Raw genomic sequence first — 11,279 nt, 5'->3', positions numbered from 1 at the left:
GGACTAGTTCATGGGTAATTGAATTTAAATAGAAAAGTGAAGATTCATATACAATTTTTTAAGAATAATTTCTATCGTTAATAGAGTATATATCAACATTTGATTAGTAACAACTATGCTTTTCGGTAGAGTTGTCAAAATGGGTTGGCCCAACCCAACCCTAACGGGCTAGAGAGTTAAATGGGTTGGGACGGGCTGACCCTTTTAATTAAAGGGCCTATAAAATAGCAGCCCAACCCAGCCTTAAGCGGGCCATGGGTTGGGACAGATTGGTCCTTCAACCAAAAAACGGACAACATTTTCCTCTTAGAAAGAATACGAACATTGATGAATTACAACATACTTCGGTGAATATTTACAAAACAAATACATAATACCCAAGATACAATATTCATAAGTTTCATCCGAGCAAAAAACATTACATTATCACTATTTTCATAAACAAGACAATAAAGGAGAAGTAAAAAATTAGGCATAAAAACAAAAGTAAAAGAGGTCAAAGATTCATAGTTATAATGGAGTAATGGACTTGGGTTAATAAGAAAATTTAGTGGGCTAATGACCCTAAATGTAAAAGATATGTAAAAAATATAGTCTTGATTTTATATTGATATTTTAAAAATATTTATTGACAAAATCTTAACAAGTAAAACACTACTTAAAATATACATAATAAATATTTTTAAAATTCACAGCCCGCGGGCTGGCCTCTGAGGCTTGTGGGTTAGGCCTACGAGGCCAGCGGGTCAAATGAGGCTGGGTTAAAAAGTCTCGTTCCTAAATGGGCTGAAAAAATTAAGCCCAAACCCATTTAATTCAAGGGTTGGGTTGGACCGGCCTAGCAAGTCAAGCCCATTTTGACAGCTCTACTTTTAGAAGAGAAGTTCAAAGGATATCCAACAACCTAGGTAGAATTGCTAGAAATAAATTTAATAAATATTTTAGACACTATTGTCATATTATGCATGTTAGTTGAATGAAGTAAATGAATACTTTACAAGAAAAAATTATCGATATAGAGTATTTGTACACTCTAATATTTATAATNGGTTGGGACGGGCTGACCCTTTTAATTAAAGGGCCTATAAAAAAGCAGCCCAACCCAGCCTTAAGCGGGCCATGGGTTGGGACGGATTGGTCCTTCAACCAAAAAACGGACAACATTTTTCTCCTAGAAATAATACGAACGTTGATGAATTACAACACACTTAAGTGAATATTTACAAAACAAATACATAATACCCAAGATACAACATTCATAAGTTTCATCCGAGCAAAAAACATTACATTATCACTATTTTCATAAACAAGACAATAAAGGAGAAGTAAAAAATTAGGCATAAAAACAAAAGTAAAAGAGGTCAAAGATTCATAGTTATAATGGAGTAATGGACTTGGGTTAATAAGAAAATTTAGTGGGCTAATCATCCTAAATGTAAAAGATATGTAAAAAATATAGTCTTGATTTTATATTGATATTTTAAAAATATTTATTAACAAAATCTTAACAAGTAAAACACTACTTAAAATATACATAATAAATACTTATAAAATTCACAGTTCGCGGGCTGGCCTCTGAGGCTTGTGGGTTGGGCCTACGAGGCCAGCGGGTCAAATGAGGCTGGGCTAAAAAGTCTCGTTCCAAAATGGGCTGAAAAAATTAAGCCCAACCCCATTTAATTCAAGGGTTGGATTGGGTCGGCCTAACGAGTCAAGCCCATTTTGACAGCTCTACTTTAAGAAGAGAAGTTCAAAGGATATCCAACAACCTAGGTAGAATTGCTAGAAAGAAATTTAATAAATATTTTAGACACTATTGTCATATTATGCATGTTAGTTGAATGAAGTAAATGAATACTTTACAAGAAAAAATGATCGATATAGAGTATTTGTACACTCTAATATTTATAATATTTGGTATCAGAGCTAACTACCTTAAATAACTTATGGAGAACTTGAATTCTTAAAATTGAAATAGAAAAAATTTATTTGAAATAAATGTCGGTGAGATTAACTATGATAATTATGAAAAGATTGGGCTATAGAAGCATCAAACTGACAAGATATATAAATTTGTTAGATGGAACTATAACGATTTCAACCCTAATGAATTAGTTTCTTATGAAATAGTTGCATTACCAAGAATTTTAGCAAATAATATCATCATTATCATAAGCATAAAGGACAAGAGACCATGCTCAGATATATTGCTTTTAAGAATATATCTTGTTATTGAAAATTCAAAAAAAAAAAACGATCACAATGAGAAGGATCTATTGAGGATATTCAAAAGATAGAAGGGTCCTTGCAAAGCTCCTACCATTCCTTTTTAAAGATTTAATCAATTGTATTGTTTTAGTATTGAAGAGTTCAAAGACTTAAACATCATGATCATAGAAGAACTTATTTGGTTATTTGCAAGTTTGTAAAAGAGATTGAAGAAGTTGAAACTAAGAATCAACTGAACAAGCTTTCTAAAGAATACTTTAGACATGATTTGTATCAAAGTCATAAACATAAATGAGATGAAGGAAAATCCAACAAATTTCAAATAGGAAAACTCAATCATGGTTATCTTCATCAAGCCAATAGAAATTAATGTCTTTCACATATTTATTTTGGAGTGATGAATCCAATTTAAAGAGGGTCTTGAAAATTAAGTTAGGTTCAACTTAAGTATATAAATATTCTTAGATTACGTGTCAGGATATTAATGTAAGTTTATATGTATTGTTGTGTTCATGAGCTATGGAATAAGGAATTTACCAGAAATAAATGAAGGCAATTGTAATTTGTATTAGATTAGATGCATGCTACAAGAAGTATTATATATATCTAGGTACTATAGTCATATTTTGTATGCAAGTTGAGTACAAATACAACAATAAGATATCCAATGAAATTTTATAAATTAGGTCTAGGGAAGGTAGAATGTACATAGATCTTATTTTTATTTCTTTAAATAGAAATATTGTTTCTGCACGATCCTCGACTCGAGTACTGCAAATCAAAGTAGGTACAGAAAAAAAAAATGATATAATTGAAAGTCCAATTCACCTAAATACTATAGTCATATTATGTAAGCAACTTGAAAGTACAATTGACCCAAGTACATTGTCAAAATAAACCTAGATTTTTAAACTTTATCAAACTTAGCCACTACTGTATTTATCTCTCTTTTCCTCACTCTTCCCTACTCCCAAAACACATACTCTCTCATACACATTTCATTCTCTGCCCTTCTTTGAAATTCTTAGATGTGATTTTATTAGTTGATTTGTTAATTGAAGGTGGTTTCTTTGATGAAAGTAACTATTGCATCAATGGTGGTGATGATAATTAACTAATTTGTTTGTTTTACTTATTCGGAGTGAAATGAATGGTCTCATATGTATATACAACTGAATAACTGATAATAACCCCTGTTTTTTGGAGAAATTTATGTAATAAGTTATTGCTTTATCTTTGTTATTGGAGTTACCATGAAGTACTATTGCACTTCGTTGAAGTCATACCCAACCATTGTTGAAGCTCAAAGCACAAATAAGCTCCGTTTCAAGTGAGTATTGTTGCCTATGATTGACCAAGTATTGAGGAGCCCAAATATGAAATTTTAGATGATTTGATATAGCTTTTGAATGAATCTGATGCTTGAATTTAAGGAAATCCGTTTTTTTATATAATAATGTATAATATTGTATATTAACATATATGAGCATAAAAACATTTCTTATAATTTTGTATAATAGTGTATATCAGGTTTTAAAATATTTTTGAAAAAAAATATATGAAAATTTTGTATATTATTATATCAGATGCATGGTGTTGTATATCGATTTGATGATTTGTGTTTTTGGGCTAAAAATTTATAAGGTAAATTTATTTTGCCATATAAGTTAAGTAACTATCTATTTATGAAAGGCATAATACATAAATGTGCCCTTTAACTTGGCTTCAAATCACAATTATGCCCTTTTATGTTGGTGGACCGGAAATTGGGATCTTGGCTCTTGTTGCAAATGATTTTGAATATTCCTCTTAATTAGGAGAAATATTTTAGGGATATAAGAAGTTGTAACTTTTCTAATTACCATTTTCAAAAGTTGTATTTGTATATATGCTCTCCCCTAAATCTACCCCACCTGTATTTGCGTAAGTTAAAAATATACACACTCTTGGGATAATATTTCTGCTTACTTACCGAACACAAGAAAATGATTTATCAGTCTTAAGTGTGAGGTCTTATTACAAGCTGAACAGATCATTTAGACATTTATATGTATAATAATGGTGACCAGTTCACATAAAATATGCTTGTGTACAACATGTCATGTTCCATACAAACTATATTTACAAGTTCTTGAATACTCTTTTAAACCAAAAAATTGAAAACCTTACATTTGTAATTATGCCACTTACATCAACCTTCAACGCAGAGTGCCCACTGGCCTTTTGTAAGTATACCACTTGGCGATCACGAGATAAACTCCCAAATTCAGTACACTAAGCACAGCCAAAAGATAGTAGAAGTAATCAATGTGACCGTAGTTCAGGTTATCCGGTATCCACCCAGGTTTCCCATTCTTGGTTGTAATGTTCATGACAATAGTCACAAGCATAGAACTCAAGTAACTCCCAAGTGCAACGGTGGTCAGTGATAAAGCTGAAGACAAACTTCTCATGGCATCGGGTGCTTGCTCGTAGAAGAACTCCAACTGACCGATGAATGTGAAGACTTCTGCTAAACCTATAAGGAAGTATTGTGGAACCTGCCAAAAGATTGTCATGGGTACCTCTTCCAGTTCATAGTAGTTATGCCTTTTCACATATTTTAGCCGATAGAACTCCAGAATACCGGCAGATAACATGGCAAAGATGGATATGAAGAGGCCCGTACCCATTCTCTGTAGTTGTGTCAAGCCATTCTTGTGACCTGTTATCTTCCTAGCAATTGGGACAATAAATTGGTCATAGATGGGAACCCAGAATATGACACTGAGGGTGTCGAAAATGCTAAGTGATGCTGGTGGAATTTTGAAGCTGGAATTTCCCACACGAGTGTCCATGGCCGCTCCTTGCAACACAAACAAGGTACTCATTTGACCATATACAGTACTAAATATGATCCCCGTGGCCCAAATTGGTAGCAGCCGTATAATGGATTTGAGCTCCTCAACTTGGGTCACAGTGCACAGCCTCCACGAGTCTATATTGCCTTTCGTATGGTCGGATTCTGTCTGCACTGCTGCCTTGTCGAAGAAACTGCATCATTTCATCAGTGTGTAAATCATTAGTTTCATCATTTACCATATTGCAAATAGGAAAACTATCAAAAATGAAAAGAAAGTTATACAATTTGACATCAGGCAATGTGGACAGCAAAGACAACGGTCCAATAAGTTAAGTACACGGTGTACATGTTTCCAACTCCAGTAAAGTATCACTAGAACATTGAATCTTTCATTGTAATAAAGATGATAATACTAATACGTTTTCTACTAGATAATTGTACATACCGAGACATGCAGATTACTCGAGAGGTAAAAGCATATAAACTCTTCATGGATATTAACAGCAGCTAGTTCTTCAGGAAAATGCATTGTATCACAAATAATTATAGAAATCATTTGATTTAAATGGATAATTTGTTAGCTATCATTCAAGAATCATTCCATGGAACTGTGTAAACACAAGCCAACACCCAAAAAAAAAGAGAAAAAGCATAACTAGCTTACAGATGCTCACCCAAGGTCTTTTGTATGATCAAGCTTGCGACTCCCTGTGATTGCAGACTCTGCATCTGTGGTCTCATACAAGAGAGACTTTTCTTCAGGCACATTAACTTTAAATTTTCTGAAGGATGCAACCAGCACTTGACATAGGCGTGTCAGAGGGCTCCCTCCAGGTTTCTGGTTACGATACAATCGGGTACCAGAAAAGAAGCTTACTACAGCAATGGCCATGGTCACTGCTGGAATTCCAAAACCCCATCCCCACCCCACATTATCTTGTATCCAAACCAGCACAGAAGAAGCAACAAGAGCACCGATATTAATCGAAAAATAGAACCAATTAAAGAAAGATGACTTGTGTTTCTTCTCAACCTCATCAGAATCATCAAACTGATCTGCCCCGTAAGATGAAACACAGGGCTTGATCCCACCAGTACCCAATGCTATGAGGTAAAGTGCAACAAAGCAAACTGCAGTTTGCACTTCCTTTGGATGACAGACATCTTCCCCAGAACAACTTGGCTTTAAGCCAGGAACAGAAGCTGACAATGTCAACAGCGTCATCCCCTGCAAGAGATATATATTTATGCTTCTAAGTTTCACAACAACAACAACAAACCCAGCGTAATCTCACATGTGAGGTCTAGGGAGGGTAGAGTATATGCTTCTAAGTTTCACATAAAAGGAATTTAAGTTGAAACTTTGGTTATGTATATATTTATTCTTTCATTTAGACACCTAAACTTAGGATTGTTCTGACATTTTTTGGTTGTATATATGACACTTTTGAATACGTTGAGTGTTTAATCAGAACAACAATAAGTTTAGGTGTCTAAGTGAAAAATCGTGTCAACTTTAGGTGTCTCCCAATGGGTTCAACCTTCTTTAAATTATACAAGAATCATTATAACTCGACAAATTAGTCAAGGAACTTTATCATAGGCTCCGAAAATTATTCATTTTGCCCCTGATAATTCATCCTATACACATTCAGCATATCTGTGTCAGCATATGCAGACCCAAGGATTTGAAGTTTATGCGTTCAGATACTACTGAACTCATTGACCATTTGAGTTACTGGGCTCGAAATTTAATATTTGTACATATTTACTAGATCTTTTAACACATGTGTGGAGTCTTAACTAAAACTATTTGAGCTCAGACGAACCTATAGATCATATTGAGCATCTGCACATAATATGTTTAACTTAGACCAAGTTTTTCTTCTTTTAGTTTCTAAGGCAAGTGACAGAGTTACAGTAAGCAGTAAATGTACTTCAAAAACAGATGATAAAACTTACAATTACATAGATGATTGAGAAAAGAGCAATTGTCCAGTATCTTCCTAAATAAGCATCTGCTAGAAATGCCCCAATTAGGGGTGTAATATAACAAGTTCCAGACCAATTTGAGACATTCTTTGAAGCTGTAGCACTATGTTGGTTGAGTCTATTCTTGAAATACAAAACAAGATTTGTACTCATACCATAATATGCCAATCTTTCACAACACTCATTTCCTGCCAACAAATATCAAGAACCAACACAACCCCACTTCAAAAAAATTCAATTTTTAACCAAAAACACTAAAATAATGCTCTAAAAAAAGGAAATTTTTTTATTTGAGTGTACCTAAGATAAAAGGGCAAGCTTTCCAAGTTCCAGTTTCATTCTTCTTAGCAGGATTATTTCGGAAATCAACTGTGCCATCTTTAGTATACAAATCATCTTCTGCAACAACTTCTCCCATAGCCTTTCTATATGCTGCAAAACAAAATTTCAAGATATTGGTATTTCACCTAAAATTATGAACTAATAAAATAAACAGGGAAAATGTAACAACAAAATGGTATAGTACATACTGGAATTTGATATTGTTTGTTTGGTTTCCAGCAGAATTGGAAAATCAAGAAAACGGTGTGCTTTAAATAGATAAAAATGAAAAGATAAGCTCCAACAGTGAGCTGGATGTAGGAAATGATTTATAATTGAAGCAAGGCAGTAAGTAATCCAAAACGCTTTTGAATAAAGTTTTCTCCTATCCTAGCACTAATGGGTTGACATGTGACTGCTGTAGTATAATATAGATACTTAATGTGCAAACAAAATTATTAAAAAATCATAGGTTGTGGTAGAGTGATACACCCGTTAAATTGAGATCTTAGGTACCGAGCCCTAGTATAGAAGGGAGTGTCATCTTCAAATGAGTTTGAAGTGCGCATTCAGATTTAGTCGGACTTTGTGTATCGGGTGAAAAATTAAAATAAATATTAGTATTTAATAAATATATTGTTCTCTCCATTTCAATTTGTGTTTATACAATTTTTTTTTCTAAAAAATCTATCTTTCATTTTTAATAATATTTTAATTTCAACTATTCACATAATATGCTTAAGATTATAAGATTAAAGAACATTTTAATACACTTTACATCTTTTAAATTTAAGATCATTTATTTTCTAAATTCCAAACTAAATAAAAAAAAAAAATTGAAACGGAAAACGTAATTTTGGCTTAATAGTATAGTCTATAGAGTATATACTAATGTTGAAAGTTGGCAAAACTGCCAGCTCACTGATCCGGCGCATGTGATTTAACCCTCCCAATATGAGTTTCAACTAAATAAGTTGGTCAACACTAAGGTTTGCGACTATATAATAATAGTAATAATTAATAATAATGTGTTATATCTACGTTAATAGTAAGATTATATTAAAATTGTATTTATAATATGACATTATCATGATTATCTATTCATTTGTTTGCTTGTTTAATCATTCACACTTAAAAAAAAAAATTGCGTACGCAATAGACTATAAACAGTGAAGTGGAGAAATGTCAAGTTGTGCGGCACTCAAAGACAAGTTTGTCCTCTTCAACATGCTGTTTTGACCTAAGGCTAACCAAGCGGTGGAATAGTTTAGGGGGTCGATCGAACATTCTTCATCTAATATATATATATATATATATTAAATTTTAAATATTCTTAATAAATTTTTGATTTTGTCATTGCAATCAAGTCATAGTTATTCAATTATTTTACATGAACACATAAAGATATACAATTTCAAAAATATAACGGTTAAGAGTATTAAAGGTTGAATTCATTAAATTGAAATTCTAAATTCAACATCTAAGGGTGTGTGAGAAGTTGAAATGTGTAAAATTAGTCTAAGAGGGTGTTTTGATTGGCTTAAAAGTTAGTCAAACATATTTTTCAGTCAGTTTTTTACTTTTGAAAGTGTTGGGCAAATATAAAAAATAATTTAAAATAAGTCAAAAATCAAACTATTTTTTATTTTTTCACTTAAAAGCCATTTCAATTTAATTTTTTATTTTTAAGTCAATCCAAACGGAATCGATGAGAAAGTTGGATTTTAGTTTAGTGTGATGGTGTAGGTGTGAAAGCAAAACAGAAAAGAAGAAAAGAAAGTGCACTAGAAAGTGAAAGTTGGCTAGTGGGGAAAACCACCAATAAATATGAATTCCAATTAGTAGAAACTTTGACAAGCGCATGGGAAAGAGAAGAAAAATCAAAGTTTTAATTGATTACGACCTTTGTTTTATTATTATGTTCACTCTAATTCATTACGTTGGGGGCCGGCCTAACACTATATTTAACCAAAACTATAGTATATCATCCCTTGTGTTCAAATTTGATTGGTTTTGGACAAAATGTACACGACTAGTATTTCCACATTATGACATTTAAATTATTAACTTACAAATATTTAAAGATTACAGTCTTTGAATATTCTTCTGTCTAATGGTATTTCTTTGAAAAATGCATACTCCCATTAATTAGATTAAGCAAATTGATTCTTCTGAAACGAAATATGACAAAGTGAACAAATGAGTACTGAATTAAATAGTTAAATTTTAAGAATGACAAATTTAAAGTAATAATTATTTTCTTCCAATTCAATTTTAAGCAAATAAAAATTCTCTGTGTGCCATAATTGTACGTATGACGTTGGACATGTGCTCATTTAAGTCAATAGGATAGAAAATGAAACACTTGAGTATAAGAGAAGCAGCTAATGCCGGCGAGATCTTCGTTTTTTTATTTTTGTAATTTTTCTGTTAGAGAATATGGTTATATGATTTAAATAAAAAAGCTTATAACTCTATGGTCAACATTTATGAAATTTAGTACTATTTTATTTGATGATGGGTCAACGTAGCACCAAGATCAATTTAATGATCATATCCCATTGTTTTTTTAAAAAAATAATAAGAGACTGATTTCGGCATAACGGTATAAGCAATTTGGTCATAGATTCCCTGTTCATACTAATGGGGAAAAAAACGAAAAATAAATTGTTATTTTAAAAATTAATTTGTATTTTCACTTACTGAACCGATTAATCATATTCATACCACGTATGAACTTTATCATTTCCTTTAAATTTAAATATACTTCAATTTATTATATATATATATATATGATATAGTTTCAACTTTTAATTCCATAATCACACTCCAATCAAAATGTACACCAAAAATTATGAAGGTGCATTATGTTGAAATGAAACTGTTCAAAGGGTATTTATTTAAAAAAAAATGTTCAAAGGGTACATGTAATAATATGGAAAACTTACATAAATTTTATTAGTTTAGGAGCTAATTGTACTTAGATATACTCTAGTTTGCAATGTTATGCTAGCTTTTGGCCATAGATTTTCAAATATTTTTGACAAATATTATTTGGATGAAATTTCACCATGTGTTTTGGCCATACTATTTGGGAAATATATTTCACCTTTTCAAGAAATATGATTTATACTCATAAGTTTTAAAAACTATCAAAACTAATCGTATGTTTGTATTACATAACACATGACTTTGTTATCCTAAGCGGATTGTTAGCATTTTCATCAACAACCATATCATCACTTTCATATTTACTGAATATTCCATCACTACTTTGATATTCACGTAAAAAATTATGTAAAACAACGCAAACAACTACTATAGAGGGTGTTCTTGTAAAAGATAAAAGTTTGGTGTAAAATTTGAATTATTAAAAGTTTTCAAATAATGAGACTTGACCCAAATACTAGTGTTTTCTAGTATTTGGGAATTTGGGCTATTTGCCAAATAATGGTAAATTGTATGGACAAACATTATTTGCCAAAAAAACTCCCAAATTTTATTTGGGACAAACCTATGAATCTTATTAATTTTTTGTACGTCCAAATAGGTTTAGATTCATCCAGTTACATGTATCTCGAATTACATGAAATCACAATTATGCATAATTTGTTCTAGATACATTGTATCAAGTGAATTCACATGTATTTAGGATACATAACAAATCTTACTCGCCTCTCTCCCATCTCGCTTGCTACTCTCCTAAATCCTATGTATCTGGTATTCCATATACATGCTAATTACACTAGATGCATACAAATAATAATAATAATAATAATACTATATATATATATATATTAGTAGAGTATGTCTAATTATATAGTATCTCCTGATATTAGCGTGAATTTTGAGCAAAGTAATGGAATGTCCAGGCCCAACATTTTTATTTGCTCAG

General features: G+C 31.7%; 1 protein-coding gene across 1 annotated transcript; it reads right to left on the bottom strand.

The window, feature by feature from the left end:
- Positions 1 to 4,266: 4,266 nt before the first annotated feature.
- LOC125872769 (protein NRT1/ PTR FAMILY 8.1-like) lies at positions 4,267 to 7,785 on the bottom strand. The gene is made up of 5 exons (XM_049553556.1): positions 7,594 to 7,785; positions 7,364 to 7,495; positions 7,034 to 7,251; positions 5,746 to 6,299; positions 4,267 to 5,262 (listed from the first exon to the last, which is right to left on the bottom strand). The coding sequence occupies exons 2-5, from the start codon at positions 7,479 to 7,481 to the stop codon at positions 4,428 to 4,430; spliced, it is 1,725 nt and encodes a 574-aa protein (XP_049409513.1). The 5' UTR covers positions 7,482 to 7,495; positions 7,594 to 7,785; the 3' UTR covers positions 4,267 to 4,427.
- Positions 7,786 to 11,279: the final 3,494 nt, after the last annotated feature.

Source organism: Solanum stenotomum, chromosome 8 (assembly GCF_019186545.1).
Source record: "Solanum stenotomum isolate F172 chromosome 8, ASM1918654v1, whole genome shotgun sequence".
In the NCBI taxonomy this organism is placed as follows: Eukaryota; Viridiplantae; Streptophyta; class Magnoliopsida; order Solanales; family Solanaceae; genus Solanum; species Solanum stenotomum.
The sequence above is the reverse complement of the archived record's forward strand: the minus strand, read 5'-3'. Positions and strand labels throughout refer to the sequence as shown.

What these genes read in the sequence shown, in the direction of transcription:
- LOC125872769 (XM_049553556.1), bottom strand. Translation starts at nt 7,481, where the DNA reads ATGGGAGAAGTTGTTGCAGAAGATGATTTGTATACTAAAGATGGCACA. An exon ending in AGCTTGCCCTTTTATCTTAG is followed by an intron (nt 7,252 to 7,363) that starts GTACACTCAAAT and finishes ATTTGTTGGCAG; the next exon opens with GAAATGAGTGTTGTGAAAGA. An exon ending in TCTCAATCATCTATGTAATT is followed by an intron (nt 6,300 to 7,033) that starts GTAAGTTTTATC and finishes TATCTCTTGCAG; the next exon opens with GGGATGACGCTGTTGACATT.